At 53.4% G+C, this 22,774-nt stretch overlaps 1 protein-coding gene across 2 annotated transcripts; it reads right to left on the bottom strand.

Moving 5' to 3' along the window:
- Positions 1-24: 24 nt before the first annotated feature.
- Positions 25-21,551, bottom strand: NAXD (NAD(P)HX dehydratase). 2 transcript variants are annotated; one of them, XM_068526412.1, is made up of 10 exons: positions 21,447-21,551; positions 17,890-18,040; positions 15,927-15,972; positions 15,205-15,293; positions 12,000-12,108; positions 4,444-4,494; positions 4,261-4,365; positions 3,303-3,423; positions 2,166-2,286; positions 25-1,473 (listed from the first exon to the last, which is right to left on the bottom strand). In XM_068526412.1, exons 1-10 carry the CDS (start codon positions 21,490-21,492, stop codon positions 1,275-1,277), a joined length of 1,038 nt encoding a protein of 345 aa, XP_068382513.1. In that variant the 5' UTR covers positions 21,493-21,551; the 3' UTR covers positions 25-1,274. The 2 variants fall into 2 exon arrangements, with proteins under 2 accessions (XP_068382513.1, XP_068382512.1); XM_068526411.1 differs by having other exon boundaries at positions 21,320-21,481.
- Between the last annotated feature and the right edge of the window lie 1,223 nt (positions 21,552-22,774).

Genomic DNA, 22,774 nt, shown 5'->3' with positions numbered 1-22,774 from the left:
AAGAAAAAAATACAAAACTCTCCCTTGAAGTAAACCAGATCTGCTTTTTAATAGAGACCATGATTTAGGCGTAATTCCCCAAAGGAGAAAACGTCCGTGACACTTTTAAACTCTTCTACAGTTAGATGTGAAATAACAATGGTAAACATTTTAAAGGAAATCTTGAAAGTCCACGACTATTTAGAGGAAGGTGGGACCTTTCTGCGGGGAGGTTTCTGACCACAGAGCAGGAGTCAGTGGGGAAGGACAGACGGACAGGCCAGGCCAGGCCCCGCCCCACAGAAGGCGGCATGGATGCCGGAGAGTGCGCTCAGGCGCACGTGCTGTAACCAGCCCCGCAGAGAGCTGTGACGGGAGACAGCCAGCTCTCGGGCCACGAAGAGAACTGCTCACACAAGCCGCACCCAAGCTGACCTGATGCAGATGGGACGACTCACTACAGTTTCAGAGAGAACTTCTTCAGAACGTTCCTGAAGCCACACCCACTCTCGAAGCAGAGGAACCCGCCGTCCTGCCCCGTGAGCAGGCGTGAGGACAGTGTTGGTGCCCCCAACCTGGGTGCCACCTCCCGCCCGACCCCGGAGCCCCAGGCGTCCCTCCCACTCCCATGTGCCACGCTGGGGCCTGTCAGCCAGCACCCGACTGGCGCACAGGCCAGGGGAAGTGGGAGCGTGAGGGACCCCAGAGGCCCCACCTGCGCACTCGGGGGTCAGGGTCCCATTCGCTTCCCTTCTGTGATCTTCCCAGCTGCCTCCAAAAGGGTTTCCAAGTTCTAACAGATTTCTAATTATTCTGAAATATTTCAACCAATTGACCAAAACAAGCAATGCTTAATATTTCTGCCCAGACGTGTCCAACCGAATCACAATTCAAAAAGAAACAAAAATGAGCTAAAGAATGAATACTACATCCTTTCGGGGACCTCAGTTTAAAAAAGAAAACATCATTCGCGTAGACCTTTTAAAACGAGCGATGGGATCCCCCCGAGAGGACTACCGGAGGAGGGGAACTTCTCGCAAACAGAAGAATCGCACAGCAAAAGCCCACGACCTCAGCTGAGCTGGTGACAGACGGTCTCACTGTCATGTGAGTCTCTTCATTCTTTCCTGATATTGCCCAGAAGCTGAGAAAAGTTCAGGAATACTTTGTTTCCTATCATAACATCTCCAGGCACACAGCAGTTGAGCCAGAAAGTGCTACCTACGTTCCAAGCTCTGACACCGTCTGCATCAACCCGCACGGCGCGGACTCGGACGGACCGGAGGCGGGCCCCGTCACAAACGCAGCTCCCCCGTCGGGGCCACCCCTCCGTCTGCACCAGCTGAGGTTTCGAAGAGTCTGCTGAACGCGGGCCCGAGCTCCGTGATCATGTCCGTGGTGGTGGTGGCGCGGCCGTGCTTCTGGAAGGCTTGGCGGGCACACTGCCGGGTGAGCGCGCAGGCACCGAAGGCAGCCACGAGGAGCGGGCCGGACCTGCGGGGGAGCGGCTTAGCGGGGCGTCATGGCCACCGCAGGCCCTCCCCGCCCCTCCCGTGGTCGCCCTGGGACCCACTCTGGCAAGTTCAGTCTAACGTGCCGCTGGGCCTATCAGAAACGCCCGTCCGCCTGGAGAAAGGTTAGGACGCGGCCCGTCCCGGCTGCAAGCCAGACCGGCGCTCGGTCACAGGGTAAGTGCTCGGTGCTGTTCTAGGCCCTGTAAGACACTGGAGCCTGGGGGCGAGCTGCTTGCTACGTTCCTGGACCCATCACAGCCCCGCCTGCGCGCACACGCCCCGCAGGCCCCCGGGGTCGCCAGGATGGGCACAGCGAGGAGAGGCCGAGGGCCCCGAGGGGCGGGCTGCCGGGCTCACCCTCCGCCGGCGACGGCGGACCCCACCACTCAGGGCGCTGCGCCCCATGCACAGTCGTCTCCCGGCACACGCTCCGCCCCCGCCCGCATGTCCCCCGAGGCACCGGTCCCGCAGAGGATGCACCGCAGACCCCCGAGCAGCACCCCCGACACCAGCAGGGACACCGGAGCTCCCAGGCGAGCATCCTGGGACCGACCCCTGCCCTGGGGGCTCTTCTTCCACGAGACACCGGCATCTCGGCGGAATGTTCCAAGCAGCCACCTATTAAACGTGCAACTGCTGAAACAGCACGGGAGGAACAAAGACGTGACTCACCCGTTGGTCTTCTCGGGGCCGGCCAGGAGGGCCCAGTGCGCCAGGATGCCCAGGGAGCCCGACAGGAGGTCCCCCTGCCCGCCACACCTGCGGCCGCTGCCCTCCTGGCTGCACGTGAGCACTGCGGGGCGAGGGGGCCGTGTTAGAGGGGCCGTGCTCCGTCACCTTGCTCCTCCCCGCCCGTCCTGACACGGCAGGCGGAGGCCCAGCTCCCCCGACCAGCACTGAGGGGTCTGCGGGGACAGAGTGGGGACGGCGCCCCCGGCCCAGGGCACCCGCTCCACACGCCAGGAGACGCCCACGGCACCAGCAGCGGCCCTGCCGGGACTTCGTCTGTGCTGTGCCAAGAAGTTTCTATCTCTTGGGAAAACGTCTTAACCAGCTGCTACGCTCTCTGTGTTAGAGTCTAGAGCACCTTCCAGCGTCTGACCCACGGCTTCAGGGCCCCGCACAGAAGGCTCTCTGCGTCTCCTGTCCAGCGTGTGACAGCGAGCGTGTGTGTGTGACGGTGTGTGTGAGCGCGCACACTCCTGGGCACCGGTTCCGTGTGTCCAGCTCCCTCGTCAACGCCTGGCGTGCTCTTGCCTCCGGGGCAGACTTCAGTGACAGGAGGGCTCGCCTGCAGGGAGCAGAGGCGCCACGCACCGAGCCCCGGTGCGGACGCGGGCGGGCCTGCTGGGCTCTGCGGCCACGCTCGGGCCCCGGGGCTCCCGCCCCACCGGCGGCTCCTCGGGTGTCTCCGTTTTCCGGGCGTTTTTATAAAACAACAGGAAGCAGTGAAAGACTCAAGCAACTCCACCTGTGCCTCAGGCGAGGCGGCCACGGGCCTGCAGGGTCGCCCGCTGTCCAGAGCCTCCGCTCGGGGCTCTCCTTGCACAGCACGGACGGAACTGCGCCCTACATGTACCTGGTGTCGACCAGGACCAGCACTCATCGCTGCCACTTCCCTTCGCAAAACAGCGAGAAACAAGACAAAAATGGCCCTTCCAGAAGTTGTGGTTGACACGCTCACCAGGGAGTCCCTCTCTCTGGGGGGTACGTGTGCATGTGTGTGACCGTGTGTGAACAGGAGGTCCCCCTGGGGCTGGTGCCCACCGTGGCCGGCCAACACGTGGCGTGAAGCCCTCAGCCACTCACCCTGCTCGCCATCAGAGATCACGTCCTGCTCCCCTTTCTGGACCACGGTGACATTGCCCAGGGCCCGGCTGAGACTCAGCACAGCTCTGCAGCGGTCCCTGCCATCCAGGGGGTCTCCCAGCTACGACGGAGGACAACACAGACACAGCTGTCATCAGACACGGGAAGAGCCCATCCTCTCTGATCCCGACTCATCCGGGGGAGGGCCCGCTGGGCACCTGCCGACGGCCGAGCTCGGGCCCCACGTGCAGAGACGTTTCCGCCCACCAGTGGGAAGGAGGCCCAGAGTCAGGACCACTGGCCCATGGTTGGGACTGTAAAGGTTTGCGAGGGATGCAACTTCGAGTGATAATGAGCAAACATTCACGGGCACTAATACGTGAGGACGCTGGGCTTACATATACAGCTGACCCCTGAACAACACTGGTGTGAACCGCGAGGTCCCACTTACATGTGGATTGTTTCCCATAGTACATACCACAGCCCTACACAATCCGAGGTTGGCTGAATCCACAGATGCAGGACCAAGGACACAGGGAACCGCGTATCCGGAGGGCCGACTGTGAATCACACTCAGAATTTTGACAGCGTGCAGCCTTCAGCGCCCCTAACCCACGCTGTTCAAGGGTCAGCTGTATTGTTTTATTTCGTCCTCACAAACCCTGTGACACAGATTCCATCACGCTCCACATTTCACAGAGGCAGAGGCAGAGGCAGGGGCAGGGATGGAGTGATCCGCCCAGGGTGCACGGTGGCAGGAGGGCGGGCTGACCCCAGAGGCCACCTTTCATCCAGTCAAAGACACGCTAACTGGAAGATGCCCATCGTTACACACACCCGGGAATGCACGTGTCCACCCACCTCTGCACATCTGTCCCCGCAGGTGCACCGCAGGACGAGCCGGGGCAGAGCCGCAAGGCGCACCCCTCACCCCTGCCCGGGACGTCAGCTGACTCACCACGGCCTCGGCGAGTCTGCTGAACTCCATGTGGTTGGGGGTGAGAACCGCCTTCCGGTAGCCTTGGATGAGGGCCGGCTGCTGAGCAACCAGCCACAGCCCGTCCTGCAGACGAGGACTCAGGTCACCGCGAGGCCGCGGGGGCCCCGGGGAGGAGGGGACGGGAGAGGAGGCCGCACTCACCGCGTCGACGACGATGGGGATGCCCCTGGCCTTGGACGCTTCTAAAATGCCCTGCGAGGAAGGGAAGCCAGGCTGAGCAACAAGCCCGTCACCTCACAGAGAAGGTAAGAGAAACCGAGCCGTTCCCGACGGACTTCAGCATCAGGCCATCATCCAACAGACAGGAAATAATAAAGCAAATGCATAAAATAATCAGAAAAGAGCCTTTGTAAGGCAGGGCACTGGGAACTCTGAGAACAAGAGCCCACGGGAACCGTCACGCAGTGCTGGGTCCCAGGCCAGCCCACGAAGCACAACCCTGAGCCGGCACCTCCGAATCTCCTACAGATACTACCGCTCAGGACTGGGAGCTGAGAGCGCTGAAGTCTCGGGAATTCCCCGACTCCTTCGTTTTTATCTGTTTCTCGTCAGTAACACTTCACGTGTTTTCAAATCACAGACCGTAATAATGAACAGTGAATCACTTCTCTCTGAGAAGGCTATACTAAAAGTTTGAGGTTTTTCGCTTGAAAATTATATGTGTGTCTGATCAACATGACTGCTGATTATCATGAACCAGTATTTCATGACAAGGGCATTTATGGCAACAGCATGCGAAGAGGACTTCTACCCGATAAAACACTGGGTAACAGAAAACGTTAGAACGGTGAACGAGATACGTGATAGGCAGGGATAATTTAAAACACTGGGAGATAAGCCCACGTCCGCAGAGTAGCAGTGAGGAGTGCAGCCTCACCCAGCACGGCTGCCCTGCCCGAGGGCCTCAGTCGCACCTGCCGACGCTGGTCCGAGTGCTGGGAGTGTGTCCAAAAGCCCCTTCGGTGGAGGGTCAGGGTACGGGGCCCACGGAAGCCTCTCTCCTTCTTAAACAGTGGAAATGCTCTGTCTGCTTGCCCCGAGTCGGGCGTTACTGTTAGAACCAATTCAGATTTTCTGAGTCTTTGTACTTTCCTACTAGAGCTCTTACAAAGACAGTGGCCCAGTGAATGTTCAGACCCGGGAGACGTGAGCCGACACCACGGGGAGCACATGAGTAACACACAATGTGACACTCGGCCTCCTGACGCAGAGAACGGGGGGCTGGTCTTGCTTCCATGGCTCAGAGGGCCTGTGCACTTGACCCTGTCACGGTCACGGCATCTGGAGGGTCAGCGCCACCAGCACACGCCGTGACGAGGCAGCAAGCCCTGCGCACACACACACATACACACATCCTAAGGGAAGAACGGGCAAAGGAAGGAGCCAGCCACACACAGGTCAGGAGGGCTAAAGTGGAACAAGGAGCTTTCTACACACGAGGAGGGGGAGTAAGGAGTGACAGCTCCCCAGAGCACATCCCGGCAAGGGCAGGCCCTTGCTGGACAGCAAACCGCTACAAGCTTCTGGAGAAATCTGGGAGCATCTCTCAAAAACGTTTCAGGTTCGCACTGTGTGGCTGGACCACACTGACCCCACTTTGTCGGCTCCATCTCAGGCCCGCAGCCCTGCCCCTTCCCCTCCCTGCGTGAGTGACTGAGCTTTAGCCCACTCGCCAGGAATGCGCCCAAGCCGGACAAGTTCCCAATCGACTTGACCATCTTTGTCTGATATGAAAACTGGAGGAGTGCCTCTGCAGAGACCCCCCCGGGGTGGGGGGAGAAATAAAGCCCAGTCCCCATCAGTGCAGACATGCGTCTCACTTGGGGGTCAGATTCTTTTTTCAGAAATCCCCTTGGACCCTTTCCGTGCAGCTAGGGACACCTGGGTCGGTCATCTTCCACCCGATCCTGCCTGTATGTCAGTCCCCACGTAAACTCCAGAACTGCACTTCACTCAGTTGCCTGCTTCGTTTTTCGGTCTTAAAGTTCCTTCTCAGTTCAGAGGATGTTATTCAGTTATTCAGTATCTCCACCTTCCACAGATACTCTTTGATTCAGCAATGGAACTTCCATAAATTTATCCTAAAGAAAACACCCAAAAGAAACAAACAGATATACAGAAATGTTCAAGGCATCACTAATAGAAAAAAATGCTGTAAACAGCCGAAATGAACTCGTTAAATACATTACAGCGTATTATGATGAGGCCATTAAAAATAATGAACATCTGCATATTCTGCCAGGAAAAGTCTCCAAGACACATCCATCAAGGAAAACAAGACACATCCATCAAGGAAAACAACAAGCTGCAAAAGGAGCACAGATACTAGGTGGGTCAGTCAAGATCCTACATCATCCTACATCCACAAACTCTGGTTCAAAACCAGCTTATGAACTGGAAGACTCCATACTGTTAAGACAGCAGTGATCCCCAAATAGACCTAGAGATTCAAGGTGACCCCTACCCAAATCCCAGCTGTCCATTCTGCAGCTGACAAGCTGATCCTAAAACGCATGGAAACTCACGGGACCCAGAACAGCCAAAACAATGCTGGAAAGAAGAAAGCTGGAGGACCCACACTTTGCGATTCCAGAACTTACTGCACAGATACAATAATCAAGATAGTGTGGTTACTGGCACGAGGACAGCTGTACAATCGATGGGACAGAAAGGAGAGCCCAGAAATCAACCCTCACATTGATGTCAACTGACTTTCAACAAGGAGGCCCGGAGAATTCACTGGCCCGAAGAAGTGCTGGGACAACTGGATATAAAACTGAACTGGACTGGACCCCTTCCTTAACACCATACACAAAACTTAACTCAAAAGGGACCACAGAGGTAAAAGAATAAAGCTCTTAAGAGAAAACACAGGAGTAAATCTTGGGTCAGGCAAAACCCTTAGATAAGACACCAAGCGGAGTTGTCGTGTGCTCCAGCTTCTCCACTCTAGGTATATACCCCATAGAAATAAAAACAAATCCACAAAAAAACCTTGTAAATGAGGGCTCACAGCAGCACTATCTGTAATAGCCAGGAAGTGTAAACAACCCAAATGTCCATCAGTTGATGAATAGATTTTAAAAACGCGGTCTCTCCATACAACGGCCTATCACACAGCAACGGAAGGCGTGAAGCACTGACAACCTGCCACAACAGGGTGAGCCTTGAAATTACAAGATACCACACACCGTATGATGCCGTTCCTACGAAGGTCCAGAATAGGCCAATCCATCGAGACAGGAAGTAGATTAGTGGTCGCCAGGGGCTGAGGGGCTGGGAGGAACAGGGAGCAAGTGCTAACAGGGATGGGGCTTCTTTCTGGGGTGATGAAAATGTCCTAAAACGGACTGTGGTGATGGCTGCAAACTCCATAAATATACTAGAAGCCACTGAATTGTACACTTAAATGAGTGAGTTGAATGGTATGTAAAAATCTCAACAAAATTGTTAAAAAAAAAAAAAAAAGCAGCAAATTACTTGCTACAGACCACGTTGGGGCTGTAACTCAATTTCTCCAGGATTCAATTTCCTCATGGAAAAACACGAATAAGAACAGAAATCTAACTAATGGGGTTGTTTAATGGATGACACCAGATAATGAATTCACCCAGGAAATATCTATTAAATGCCTGCTCTGCGCGGCACCGAGGGGGAAAGCGCAGTGCGGTGCTTTGTATTAGCTGGGACCCAGGAAGTGCTCCAGACACGCCAGGAACTCCCATGAGCACGACTGCTGTCTCACAGGCAGAGGGCGGACAGTCCACTGGCCATGCATGGAGACATGAACTCGAGTCTAGGCTGGGAAGGGCGGCGGCCACACGCTCACATCCCAATTTCTAACTTGCACGTTGCAACGTGGGTTGTTTTTAAAGATAAACATACTAAATGTTTTATTATGAACTTAAAGTCACAGAGAAGAGACCCTGAACCACAGAGAACTCTGGCTTTTATAACCGTAAATCCACATGCAATCCCTCTTGATACAGACTGTGTTTTTGCGTGTCTGTCATCAATCGTTATTTCTTATTTTAGCATTTCAGATACAATATTCCTCGGCTGATCACAGCCCACTTGTCTGTAATATGGTTGTAGGGAAAAAATAAACAGTTAAGGTATTCCAGCCAAATAACATATCAAAGTTTGCTTCATTACGTGCCGTCTAGGTGGGCGTGGACAGACTCTCCATACACACCGTCTACAAACTAGGACCCTCCCTGCATTAGGTATTTCCCTCTGCAACGTGGTCCCTGAGGGGCTCGCAATGCCTTCTATCGGTTTTCTTTTACAGGACACAAATCAGGAGCAGCCAGATGGAGAGACACAAGGGGCGAGGTCTGCGCGGGTCCCCTGACAACTCCTGGGCCACCCCCGCCGAATCAGGAGACACGAGGCACTCTCCAGGCACCTGGGGCCCCCCAGGAAGCTCCCCCAGGTCACCGGGGTCTCATCACGCCCACGGAGCTGGACCAACCGCTGCCCGCGCCGCAGCCGGGCTCACTCTGCGCCCCTCCCCGCCGCGAGCCCCCCGTTCCTGCTGTGAACAGCCGTCAGCCTGGTCATCTCACTGCCCGAACTCCGTGCGGCCCAAGGGCCCAGCATGAACAAAAGGCACTCCTGTCAGTCCCGGGAGCGAGGGACGGGGGACAAAGACCTGCCAATTCTTTACCACGCCCCGGCCAGCAGTGGGGTTTGTCCCCAGAGCCCGCAGCATGATTCCAAAGAATACTGCTCTTTACCTACACAGCCCCTGAAGATGCTCTTACAAGTACAAGCTCACATGCTTCTCTCAGAGCTTCGCTACCGAGGTACTGATGCTGGCACCAGACGTTTTGGAGCTAAAGGCCACTCGTCCTACCTGGGTGACCGCGGGAGTCTGATACCCGCCCAGACGTCATCTCTATCAGTTTCCTAAAATGCAAACGACACTAACGGCTGCTAGAGGGCTGCTCTGGGAACTCGTAAGCGTGGTGACACGCAGCACAGGGACCGCACCACGTCTGCACGCGGCTCCGGCTGAGCCGTCCCCCGTCGGAGGAGCACGGTGACGAGGACAGAGGACGGGGGACCCGAGGTCAGGGGAGCTGCACCCATCCGTGCAGCGAGGCTCTCGGTGCCATTTTCCGCACAGCATTTGCTCACTTTTTGTCTCTGGGTCACATTTTGGTGATTCTTGCACTATTTCAAACTTTTCGTTATTATTATACTCACTATGTTGGGATCATCAGTGATCAGTGACCTTTGCCAATACTACTGTGACTGCTTTGGGTGCCACAAACTGCGCCCACGTAAGACACTGAAGTCAGCTGTTGGCATGACGACAGGTGCAGGATATCACCTCAACGCAGATGATAAGGCGGCGGGAGGGCGTGGGAGGACTGACCCCAGCTGTGGGAGAAGGTCTACTGGGGGTAAAATGCCATCAACCAGCAGCGCACGCTACAGAGAAATCGTCAGTGAGAGGAGTCGTCTGTGAACGCGGCAAACGTTGACCGCAGCCTCGTTCCAAGAACTGCCACAGCCGCCCAGCCTTCAGCAGACGCCAGCGTGGAGGCCAGACCCTCCCCCAGCAAAACAGCCGTGTCTCACTGAAGGCTCAGGCGGCGGTTAGCGCTTTTCAGCGCTTTTCTAAAAAACAGTACACTGTTTTTTAGACATAATGCTATTGCACACATAACAGGCTACAGTGTAACACAAACGTAACTTTATCTCCACTGGGAAACCAAAAAAATTCACGTGACTGGCTTTATGACGAGAATTCGCTTTATTGCAGTGGTCCGGAAACGAACCCCCGGTATCTCCAAGGCGAGCCCGTGCAGATGACAGTGAAATAATCACCAGTCAAGCTAACCAACACCGCCGTCACCTCCCCGGGGGAGAATGTAAACTCTCCCCACTCCCCTGACCCCCAGCGCCCCAGAGCCACCCTTCTCTCTGCTTCTACGAGCTCACCTATTTTGACTCCACGCAGAAGTGAGATCGTGCAGTGTTTGTCCTGCTGCACCTGGCCTACTTCACTTAGCATCATGTCCTACAGAGGGTACATGTGTTTTTAACCAAACCGTTTGAAAAAGGCAATAACAAACGGACCAACTATCGACGCTAAAGTCGAAAACACATTTCCTGCTCAGTTCCATCCCCAGTCACCTGTCACGGCTACTGTTTCTCCTCAGTGATAATTCATGGGCTTGAAGAAAGTGAGATTTCCAGCCCCAGCTTTCACCGTAAAGGCTGGAAAGATTTTTCGTGGAAGGGACCCTTAAAATTCACGTTCTCACTAAATTCTGGTAAAGCAAACACACGTCTGCCTTTTAAAATGTTCTTTACCCACAGAGATTGCTAGGAAAGTCCAACCACCACTCACAGCGCCCTACACCTTCTTTCCCTTGAGCTTTTGTTCAGTTTAACTCAAAAAGCAGAAGCTGGGCCAAGAGCCCCTCCAGCTGCTGAAACGAGAGTGGCAAATCAGGTTCACTATGACCGCTAGCCCCCTCGAGGCACGTAACCGACACCTCCCAGGGCTGGAGCTGGGGCAGGCGGTCTGGGGGCACTGAGAAGGGCCCCAAGGAGGGCAGGAAGAGCTCAGCAGGTCCCCGAGATGTGTCCCCTCAGAGAGTGACACCAGGGCAGCGTCGGAGGACCTGGGCAGCGGGAACACACAGAATGTGGGGCTGGTGTGCCATCCGAGCTGTCTATCTTCCCTGATCCAGGATAGTATTTACTTCTATTTCAACTTTTTAAGGCTAAAAAATTAGTTTCATCTTTTTAGATTAAAGCAGGCATAAAGTTTCAGTAATAAGGAAGAGCATAAATCATCAACGAAAAAGTAAACGAATGCACGTGTACACGTGAGGGTGAACTAGGGTCTCCTGCCCACTCCCCCATCAGCCCGCGCCAGCTACGCTGGCTTTAGCTGAAAAGGACGGCAGGGGACAGAAGAGAGTGCAAAGGCAGCAGAACAACTGGCCCGTGGGGCCCGAGGCCCAGGGATTTCTAGACCAGTGAGGACCTCAGGTGGTCAGAGAAGCACCAGGTTAAGAAATTAAAGTAACAAGGGCTTTCAAGAGGACCCGCTGACGACACAAAGCTAAAACCACCAGAACACCTTTCACGTTTCTAAGCGCACAACTTACAGCAACGGTGAAGTCGCCAGAGCAACCCAGAAGCACCCTCTCCCACTGGCTCACTGTGACAGACTCCCACTGGGCCTGCTCCGTGCGCCCAACCGGGCACCGTGCAGGGCGCTTCACAAAGCGTGGCCCTCGGCCAGCCCCGGGGGGGGCACTGCGCCCTTACAGGGGGCACCAGGAGCAGGCCGCCAGGGGTCCCCAGCAGGAAGGGGTCGCGGGGAGGCAACCACGCACCTGAGCGCCCGCCCGGCCACCGCTAAGCCTGCTCAGCCCGGACGCTGGGACTCTGGTCACGTCGGGCCCCACGGAGACCTCCTCGGCCACAGCCTGAGACCAGAGCCCCAGGAGTGAGAGCGCCGTTCAGCGGGGCCCCGCTCTGGTTTAAGCGCCTCCCTACCTTTACGCCTAGCGTCTCCTCTACTCCCCAGACCACGTTCTATCCGTCTCAACTCCTCCTCCAAGACGCACACAGAGCAACAAACCACGGAAAATGCAATTCCATCAGACTCCCCCGATCTAAGGGCCGAGCCTGTCGGAACAGGCGTGGTTAATAACTCTACACGTTACCTTGACGTTTTCGAGAAGAGCGTCGTCTCTGCCTAAGCCAGGCCCTACGACCAGGGCGTGCAGTCGGGGCAACCACTTTTCCACATCCTGGACGGCACTGGGGCTGTCACTAAAAAAGGAAAAGGGCGAAACAGCTTACTTAAAATTTTCATTTACTTGTTTACTTTATTAATGAAACTACAGGTTTTTCCAGATTTTCCCCCAATGTCCTTTTCTTGTTCCAGGACCCCAGCCAGGACCCCACCATAGTTGTCTAGCTTTCAACATTCAGATGCCCCTGAGAGCGTTCTGCTAAGTGAAACAAGCCCAAGAAAGACAAATAGCGTATGCTATCTCTTATACGTGGAAACTTTAAAGCAAACAAACAAAACAAAAAAACCGCAAAAATACAACACCAAACTCACCCACAGAGAAGAGACTGCCGGTTGCCAGCAGCTGGCGGGGTGGGGTGGGGGGGACTTCTGGGTTTTGTTTTTGTTTGTTAAAGAGTAACAGAGCACTGACACGTGCTACAATGTGGACAACTCTCTCGAAAACAAGATGCTAAGTAAAAGAAGGCAGGCACAAGAGACCTCACAAGTGCCTGACTCCATGCAGAAGACATGATCAGAAAAGGCAAACGTTCAGAAGCCAAGCGGATGAGAGGTCGCCTCAGGCCGGGGTGGCGACGGGGAGGGGCTTCCGTCTTGGAGTGGTGGGGGTGTTCTAAGGTTATCTGTGACGTAACAACCTAGTAAACACACCACAAACCACTGTACAATTAGAGTCAGTGGATTTTATCATGAATCATATCCCAGTAAAGCAGTTCCCTACACACACATTAGCAACAGTCCTGGGAGCAATGGTGGAGAGACATTAATATCCACGGACTGATGGGGGGGGTCTGAGACGGCTGCAGGGAGGAGGGGTACTGGGTCAGTGGATGTGAGTTTCAAAGGAGCTGGTGGTTCTGGAACGAGAGGTGATGGTCCAGGAGGACGCACATCCCACCTCCAGACCCAGTGGCTGGGGGAACAAAGGAAAAGCCACCTCCACTTAGGAGGCTTGCAGGGGAAGCCATCCCCTCGGGACAAGCAGACAGGAGGAGGAGGGTGCAGCAGGGGCAGGAAACACGGTGAGAAAGGGCTGTTTTACGGGAAACGACGAAGACCAGCCCGGCTGCACAGAGACCAGGGGCCAGCGCGGCGTGATGTGAGGGCGGCAGAGGCCTAGTCCTCCGTTCTCGAAGCACGGAACCTCTCACGGGCTGGGCCCCTGGCCAGGCCCCGGGACGGACCCCAGCAGTTTACTCGAGTGGTCCACGTGTTTCTGTGAACTCCGCAAAGGTAGGCAGCGGATCTGGGTCTCAGCAAAGCTGAGGCAAATGGAACTTCCTTCCCATCAGAAATAGAGTCAATAATGCAGGGTATATAATCATGATCATACAACACTCTCTTTTCCTTTCTTTTTTTTTAAATAAGACTCATGGGGGAAAAAACACGTAAAACACGTTAAAATAAGACACGATGACTCATTCCAAAATGACCTGTGCCAGTCTGGTTCCACCACACAGGCGCACAGATGCAGGGCAGGCTGCACTCCTACCTGCGGTGCAGACGTCCCCACCTCAGGCCTGCGGGCAGGCGTGTGCCCGGCGGCGCCCCAACCCCCCGCGACACCAGGAGCCCCCCTTAGGGCCAGGCCTGACGGCTGCGCGCGACTCTGAGGCCCGGCCGCCACTCTCAGGGCCCACAGGCTACCAGACGCCCCCACCCCCGGCCCCCAGCAGCCCCCCTCGGGCTGCCGGCGACCCCGCACTGGGAGCCGAGGCCTCGTCTCTGGCTCCAGGCACGGGCTCTTCCAGGACCGTCCGCAAAGCTCTCCACTCGGCCCCAGGACGCCCTCCAGGCCCCTTCCACGTCCCTCCTGTCTGCTCCCAGCCGCCCGCCGCCAGCGCGCCGGGCCCTCCCGACCCACACACAGCTTCGCCTCCTGTTTAAACGCAGCCCACGCGCTGGCAACTCCCAGATCTAGGCTCCCCTGCCCACCACACGGCCACCAGCCACGTCCGCCGGCACATCAGCAGGCCGCGGAGATGACAAGCTGCTCAGCCCACACCCTGGTGGCTTCCCGACGCTCCTCTCCTGCTGGGTCTCGCATCCCGCCCGCCGCCGGGAGCGCGGGGCTGCGCTCCCCTGCTGTGGCCAGGCTCCGGCCCGCTCCGGTCTCCAGCCCAGCACGCAAGCGTCCCCAGGGGCTTACCACAGCCTCCCAGCGGGACGCCTGCTTCCGCCCTGGGCCCCAAGGGCCAGAACCCTTACTATGGCCCCCACGACCGGCAGAGTGTGGCCCTGAACCTCTGTGGTCACCCAGCCCCTCCTGAGCACCCCAGACTAAGTGTCCCCAGCAGGCCTGCAGCACGAGCTCCTGCGCCCGCTCCCCCCCCAGCCCCCGTGTCTGCGCCTCCGCTGGACGCCACGCCCTGCGCCACTGCCCACTGCACCCTAGGAGCACCCGCCACACACAGGCACGCACCCAGCACTCCCTGCCCCGTCCTCCCTGCGGTCCTCAGCACCGCCTGACAAGCTGTTCCCTCGTTTGTCCTCCAAAGCTGTGTACATGGCCCAATACAGTAGACGCTGGGCACACGGGGCTTTTACGTGTAATTAAAGTCAAAGTAAAAACTCAGCGCCCGAGTCCCACTGGCCGCGTTTCAAGCGCTCGGCAGCCACGGTCTCGCACAGCACCGAGAGAAAAGCTTCACCGCTGCAGAAAGTTCCAGGGCACAGGGCTGCCCTGGAGAGGAAGCTGCACGGGGGCAGGTCTTGGGCTGCCCAGTCACATGCTGTCCCCGTGGAACCCAGGACAGCGTCCAGCACGAAGCGCTTGCTGAACGATCGAACGGTCATTACTGCTGCCACGTGAGACACTGTCACAGGCAGGCCCACGGCCCCCCCTGGGCCTAGGACCCTCTGGCCATTGCCGACGGGCCACAGGGCACAGCCCGGGCAGCCCTGGTGCCCAGGTCTCCTGCACACTGTCTGCCTGTCTGTCTTACTGACTACAGAGGCGGGTTCACTACAGCTCCCTCACTTCTTCCGACAGCACCCTCCCACCCGCCCCCTCCCTGCACCGCAGCTACTGCTCAGCGGCTCCACGAGGGTGCGGCGACCCCGGGACCCAGGAGAGCGGCTACAAGCCCCGCGCCCGCCGGGGCCCCACTCACAGAACCGGGTGAACGATCAGCTCCGGGCTGTACGACTTGATCACAGGCGCGGCATCCTGGGTGGAGAACACGTGGGACAAGTCCGCGCCCTGAGGAGGGGCACAGGAGGCCGGCTTAACGCGGGACTCGCCCGACAGACACTCAGAGCGCTGGTGGCTCTGGTACAACCGTGCGAATTCCGTAGCACTGTCCGCCAAAGAAAAGCACCCACTGCCGCAGGTAACCCACAGCCAGGAGGCGGCTGAGAGCCTAAGAAAGGTCTGGGAAGAGAGGCGGACTTCTGCTGCCACCAGAGAGGCAGGTGGCCCCGCCCGGCTCAGGTGGCATCACTACAAGGTCCGCAGGGAGCACAGCCCATGTCACAGTCCCTGTGCCACTGGGCCCTCAGGAGTTGATCAAAACGCTGCCGTGACAACTGCCAAGGTAAAAGATGTCCACTGCTTATGCTAGGACTGAAGAGGCAGCCTGGATCACTGCGGTGAAGTACAACTCTAAAAAATGTTTAGTTTAAAAGAAAATGAGTCCCAATCCAAGTTACTTTGTGGCTGCACAAGAGGTCAGGGTAGATTTAAAGGTACGTCTCTTCCCATGATTACCCAAAATGTTATTCAGATTTCTCTGAATATTGAGAGAATATTCAGAAAACATTTCCTTCAGTCATATTTAAATAATCCAACTCTTTACTAGAAAAATCCTGAAAAAGAAGCTATGAACAAACATACCACTTTGAGAGCTGAGATTGCTGCAAAATAGGGGGCTCCGGTGTACCTAAAAAGAAGATATTTACAGTCAAAAACTTCTGAGAATGAGGCAAGCACACCAGGCTTATCAGTAAATTACACAGACACGTAGCACCCGGGCACAGCCCAACCCTCAGTAGGAGCTCGGGAAAGGGTTATTAACACGGATCAGTTCCAGGAAAGTCAATCTTTCCTATGAGGCCTCTGAACCATGTCAGGAGAGGCAGATCCTGGCCAGGTGCCCCAAGGTCTCTCTGAAATGCGAATGTTCAAACTGAAGCCTTGATGGATGGCTTCAGGGGGCCATACAGAGGTCAAACTTACCAAACTGTACATTTATAACATCTGCAGCTTGCTGTATACCAACCAGACCTCAATAAAGCTGTTAAAAAATGAATCTCCTAGTATACAATGGCTCGGCAAGATTTATATCAACCGAAAAAAAATGTTTTTTTCTACACCGGGAATAACTGATTAGAATATATGATAGCATCTACCATACCAGCAAAAATCATAAAGCATCTAGGAATTAACCTTATAAAACACATGATAACTCTGCGGGGACATTTTTAAAACCTATTAAAGAATAGAAAAGATGTACACTTGATGAGAGGACTTAATATCATAAAGATGACACCTCTCTCTGGACTAACATAGACACAGAAAGCACTTGATTTATCAGAAATGCACACAGATACAAGTAAGAGAAAATGCAACACCGACTGAACAAGACTGGGGTTCTGTTAGCAAGGAGGACGGTAGGGATGTGTGTTAGGGGAAAAAACAAAGCAAAACAAAACAAAACCTGGAGGTCTGAGAAGACAGGGAGAGTGTCCCACAGGCATCTGCAGAGAGAGAGAGAGTGCTCGAGGTGACCCCAGGCCGGAGCCCCTGGACTGGCTGGTGCCCCAAGGAGAAGGACCCACCCCCGAGAGCCGCGGTGAGCAGAGGCAGCTGTCACCTCGGACGTGGGGACACACGAGAAGACTCGCACGCCTCCCTCCTGCTTCCACCCGCTTGCTCGGAACCTCCTGTAACTATGTTTAAGGGCACTTCAAGCACAGCAAGGAAAATCCGTGAACTTGACATCAGATGAGTGACTGTAACTGTTACCTCAATCCCTGGGGTGAAGAAGAGCTTTGCTAACCCGAACAGGGACACATGCTCAGGGCACGCTGCAGGTGTGACACTCTCCCCAGGGCAGAGCCACGAACTTGCCCGAAATGCCAAAGGACAGGACAGCGGACATACACACTCACCCCACAGTGTGAATACAAGCCTCGCTAACAAAAGAAATACATTCCCCTCACTTAGAAAGAGCAGTCACTGTCACACTGGGTAAAGAAACACAACCTAGCTACATGTTATTTTAATAAATACAGCCAACTAAATGCTAAACTGTTGAAAATATAAGACTAGGCAAAGAGCATATCAGTGCAAACAGAAAGGAAGCAGAAACTGAATGGTAACCAAGATCGAATTTAAGTCAAAGGCAGCAGGTATCACTTACAAGCAAGGACAAATTACAAATCTTTATATGTCGACACAGCAGCATAATATATTAAACTAGAAGAGAAAAAAGGCCTTGGAAAATAGCTAGGATCTGTCAAATTTCATAAGGAACTTCCAGAAATATCTTTAAATTAAGAAAGGAAAGCAAGCAGATGCTGAGTGTCTTTACCTTGATTACAGAAGTAACACAGGCTCACAGTAATGAACGCCGTCAGTACAGAGAGCACAAAGTAAGAAGAAACAGCCTCACCCAATCGGGGCCCCGTGCTTTCTCTGCTATTCAATCAAACGTTCATCACTGAAAAATGCTGCCAGAATATCAGAGGACACTTGGAAATGACCCCTGGGGCCCAACTGGACGGATGGACGGACGGACGGCGGGACGACAGGTAGGCGAGCAGCCAGAGAGGGACGATGCGTCCGCGCCACTTACTCTGGGCAGCCTCCCACCACGCCTATCCTCCCAGCTTGCCCTTTGTGCTGCCAGGCGGCCAGAGGAGGCACCACGTTCCTCACCAGCTGCAAAGCAGCCTCCATGTCCGTCACTGAGCGTGCCGTATGCAGCGGAAATGCTCGATTTAAAACTGAAAAACAGGAAAATGTTCAGAAAAGTAAGCGTCTACCAGCATACATCAAAAACAGACTTGAACAAAATACCCCATTAATCAAAACACTTCCCAAAACTGGCTTAATATGAACGCTGCAGATTTTTATCCAAAGGTTTCATCATTTCATTTCTATAAGCAAATGCTGTTCAGAAGCAACAACAAACACAACACTACTAATACTGTTGCATGGACCAGATTTACTTCGAATGTATCAGACATCTTGGAAGTCTACTTAACCTTTCAGGAAGTTTTATTTAACATACTGTTACTTAAAAACTACACATATTTCATCGTAATCTTCCTTCAAGTTTATTAGGTCTCTTCTCCCCTTTGCTACTTTCCACGGTCTGTTCAAGCCAGACAGGTGGTTCATGTTATTCCCACCTCGTTTTCCAGTCACGGTTCCAACACTCAATTAGATGCTAATCAAATAACCTGGAAAGGGCGTTCTAAATAAAGAACACATCTTACACTGGGTTCAAAGTGGCATTTTAAAATAGTTTGATCATTGAATTGTCTATGAATAGCTAATTTTAATTGGCCTTTCTTGAAAAACTTCCTGTGTTGTATGTTTTGCCATATTATTAAAAAAGCTCAGCTGTGAGAGACATCCTCTGTTCTGTAGAGCCCAATGTATGAACAGATAATAAAGCATGCATTTTTTTCTAGAATTAAAGGGTCTTTGCTGATATGAACAACATTTTCACAAAAAAGGCATCCAATGTTTTTATCTTCCCATTATCTCGGCAGCAGAGGAAAACCAGACGTGGGTCACAAATCCAAGTGAAGAACAGAGACTGACTCATCTCCATACATGTGGTAAAACAGCTTTATCTTCTATCACTCTTACAAGTTTACTTTTCACTCAACAAAATTATTCAAGTAATTTTCTTTAATGAGTAGATGTAAACGCCTCCTTAGCCGATATATCAGACGGGTGCTTAGACCCCAAGATGTAAAAAAAATATTAATTACCATCCATCCAAACGCCTTCCTACCTTCCTCCAAATCAACACAGGATTAAAACTCCAAACAGAATCGCCGTAACCCTCTGGCCGTGAAAAGGCACAACAAGGCTTGCTCAACCATCAGTCCAGCCCCGCCTGACGCAGAGCCGGGCCACAGAGGCGCTGACCTAACAGAGCAACCAGCTCTCACTCCCCGCCCCCCGCCCCAGCCTCCCGCAGGCCGCCTGCACCCCAGACTCCCAGCCACGCACTCTCCGCCACCGTGCACAGCGGCTGTGAGACACCCCTGCCTGGGCTCCCTGGACAGGACAGGCTTCCTGCAGGACAGGAACCGCAGCTGTTACAGGCGGATTTCAGGACGGCCCTGCTGACCGCTGACGAGCCGTCCGAGGTGCCTGCCATGCATCTGTGTCAAACTTGAACAAACGTCGCATGACGTGACTGGTCAATGCGAGGATATCGGAGAATGCTCTCTCCTCCAAATGCCCCACAACAATAAATACAGGTGCTTTTTAAAGTCTGGAAATCGTAGAGACAGAATCCAAACTTAACCAGTCACTCACGGATCGTTCCGAGTCCCTTACAATGTTTTGGGTTTATTAGCTGCCATCACTTTAAGCAGCTGTAGCCACACAGAGAATCCCAGGGCCACCCCTGCACCTTCTGCCTCCACAGAGTGAGGTACAGCCCCCACCTGTGACTTAAGGGCTGGCCTCCCACCCCCAGCCACCTGGAAGAGAGTCCGGCACAGAATAAGCCACTCGATAAATGCCTGAGGAATTAACGGCATCTTGGCTCACTCTCCTCACTCGTAGCCAGTTTATCCTTCGTTTACAGACAAGGAAACTGAGGCTCAGAGACAGACCTGTGAAGATGCCACTGTTAGGAACGGATAAGCCAGGGCATCAGACACCATTTTACCAAAATGCTGCCATTTTCAGGCAGAAGAATTTTTTTTTTTTTAATCAAATAATCACGCCACCAACCAAAAGACAAGTCAAATCCTTCTCAAATGCCTTCTGAAACCAATTTGGGATGGGTAAAAAACATCACTGTTGAGAAGTACAGCATTTTCACTTTTTAACTGCAATTGTATGACTGCAAAGCACAATCCTCCCTGCTCATTAGCGTTTTGTAACACTCAACCTGAGATCAACACCTGTTAGTGAGAGGGCCGAAGGAAGGTCAGTTAAACTTCCCTATACTCCACAGAGAATCAAGTTTCAGCCGGCTTACTGACATGCACCATTTGGACTTATCCACAGAAATATTGAAATATAAACATCAAAGTTCTTAAGGATAAAAAGGCCTTGGCAAGAGGCAACTTGAAATTTATCCTAGTAATTTGTCTTCATACAATTCTGAATCTAGAAGAACAGGTCACACCTGTCTGGTTTTTGTTTGCTTTAAAGAAGTGTGGCTGAGGAGAGTTAAACAGATTTCTTTATTCTGGGCTGTTTTCTAGAATTACTTGCCACTCACAACTTTGCAATACCAATGTTTCTTGCTTTAATTTAATGTGAACCGTAGCTAATTTGGAACATGCGACAGCAATCTTCAAATTAACTGAGATGCCCTAAAGCTGGGATGGGAAGCCAGTTTTTGGTAAAAGCTCCGCAGCTCGGTCTAGTAATGAAATCTCAAGCAGACTCAAAGAGAAATCTTGCTAACCAATCACGGAGTGTACGAATTTAAGACTAACTGCGACCGATAAAATATCTCCGAACAAACTGGTGCCCAGAAGCGCCTGGGCTGGTGTGACTGAGCGAAGTGCAGAAGCTGAGGGGCCCCTCAATGCTCCTCAAATCGCCTGGAACTACGGTGTCCAGAACCAAACAGCCAAACCCCCCTAACAGTTACTCTCCGTCCTGCCTGCTGCTAAGGACTACAGCCAAAACGCGTTTTACCATTTCAGCTACTTTCTGGCTGGGAACCTTGGCTCAGGGCCTCCTTCTGTACAAAACAGCAGCCTCTCCACGTTGTTGGGAGAAGTGAGATAATACAACACACTGTCCATCGGTTTGGAAAATCTTAGGTACAATAATATCCGCAGGGCAAGAGAGGAAAACCATACAGGAAGGGATGGTTCTCCAAGTCGGACGCACTTGTCCCGTTTACGCCCGATTCTTTCTACACAGTCCGCTCTATTCAGCAGCCAAGGCCTGGCCGGGGGCCTCGGGGTCCCTCGGTTGACCCCTCCCCAGGTGGACCCAGGACCCGCGGCTCCGCGCGACCCCGGCCCCACGGCGGCGCCTCCCGCTCGGACCAGCAGCCCGCGGCGGAGTACCTGCGTCCAGTGGCGGCCCGTAGAGCACGAGCGCGGCCGAGAGCACCGCGACAACGGCGGCGCCGGCAACCGCAGCCCCGGCCCCCGCCCGGGTGGCCATGGCCGGGAAGGCCAGTGTCGCGCTTACCTCCCAGGCAGCCCCTGACCGCCCCGAAGCCGGAACACACAGCCATCCCCGGACTTCCGGTCTCCCGGCCGCCCCCGCGCGGCCGCAAGACTCACCGCCCTCGGCGGACTTCCGGTCTCCCGGCCGCCCCCGCGCGGCCGCGGGACTCACCGCCCTCGACGGACTTCCGGGCTCTCGGCCGCCCCCGCGCCGCCGCCGGAAGCGGGCGGCCGACTCCCAGTGGTCCGAGGTGCGGACTCGCTCCGCCCCCGGACTGGCCTCTGCCAGTCAAAGACGGCCGGAGACGGTCGGTTTCATCTAATTTTGGTCTCGGCTCAACTTCCGTCTTATCCGTGCGAATCCCTTCCTGCGCATTCTGTATAAGAGGAGTCACACCCCCTCTCCCGCCATCCTGCACCCTTGCCCTGCTTTAATTCATAGCACTTTTCACTACTTGACATGTACATTCATTCATTCATTTTCAAAGGTCTAACCCTGACTAGAAAGTTAGCTCCAATGGAAAAGCTTTATTTGTTCTGTGCTGTGTGCTCAGCACCTGGAACTGGGCACACAGTAGGTGCTTCTTCTCTCTCCATTGAGGTATAATTTACATGACAATAAGATTCACTAATTTTAAGTGTACAGTTTTATGAGTTTTGACAAATGTATATAATCAGGTAATCACCACCGCATGATTTAGAACATCTCTATCAACACACCCAAATCATGCTTTTGATGCTATTATTGTTATTTTTTAATTTTCAAATTTCAATTGTTCATTGCTTATATGTGGAAATACAGTTGATTTTTATATACTGTCATTGTATCCTTTGACCATGCTAAATTTTCCTATTAGTTCCAGCAGATATTTCTGAGATTATTTGGGATCTTCTACACAAGCAATGTCAGTGTGCCCCATTTTGAGGTGACATTAACTTCGTTAATTTTGATCGCTTGGTTAAGGTGGTGTTCGCCAGATTATTTATTTGCAGTATGAAGTACTGCATTTTTATTTTATTTTATTCAGAATTTTTATTTTATTTTTTATTAACCAGTAGGTTATTTATTACCAGTGTGAATTCATGAATTTTTATTTTATTCATTTATTTTATTTATATTTTATTTTATGTAATAATTTTATTACATTACCCTTTTTTCTATTTCAAATGTAAACATATAAACATACATTTATAAATGTAAAGGTACATTTCAGTGGGTCACCTAGGAGCCACCTCTAACCTTGTGATGTAGCGGTTCTTGCTTCTCACAGAACGTGAGTTCCTTCTCATGGTCACCTCCCCTTAGACTTGGGGGAAAAGATCTGTGTAAACTTAGGAAATGTGTACAAA

The sequence above is a fragment of the Eschrichtius robustus genome, chromosome 18 (genome assembly GCF_028021215.1).
Source record: "Eschrichtius robustus isolate mEscRob2 chromosome 18, mEscRob2.pri, whole genome shotgun sequence".
NCBI lineage: Eukaryota > Metazoa > Chordata > Mammalia > Artiodactyla > Eschrichtiidae > Eschrichtius > Eschrichtius robustus.
The sequence above is the reverse complement of the archived record's forward strand: the minus strand, read 5'-3'. Positions and strand labels throughout refer to the sequence as shown.

Excerpts from the sequence above, each read along its gene's own strand:
- NAXD (XM_068526411.1), bottom strand. The coding sequence starts at position 21,419 with ATGGCCACCCGGGCGGGGGCCGGGGCTGCGGTTGCCGGCGCCGCCGTT. Across the intron at positions 12,109-15,204 it reads CTGATCGTTCACCCGGTTCT|TGACAGCCCCAGTGCCGTCC; the intron begins GTGAGTGGGGCC and ends TTCCTTTTTTAG. Across the intron at positions 2,287-3,302 it reads GATCTCTGATGGCGAGCAGG|TGCTCACGTGCAGCCAGGAG; the intron begins GTGAGTGGCTGA and ends CTCGCCCCGCAG.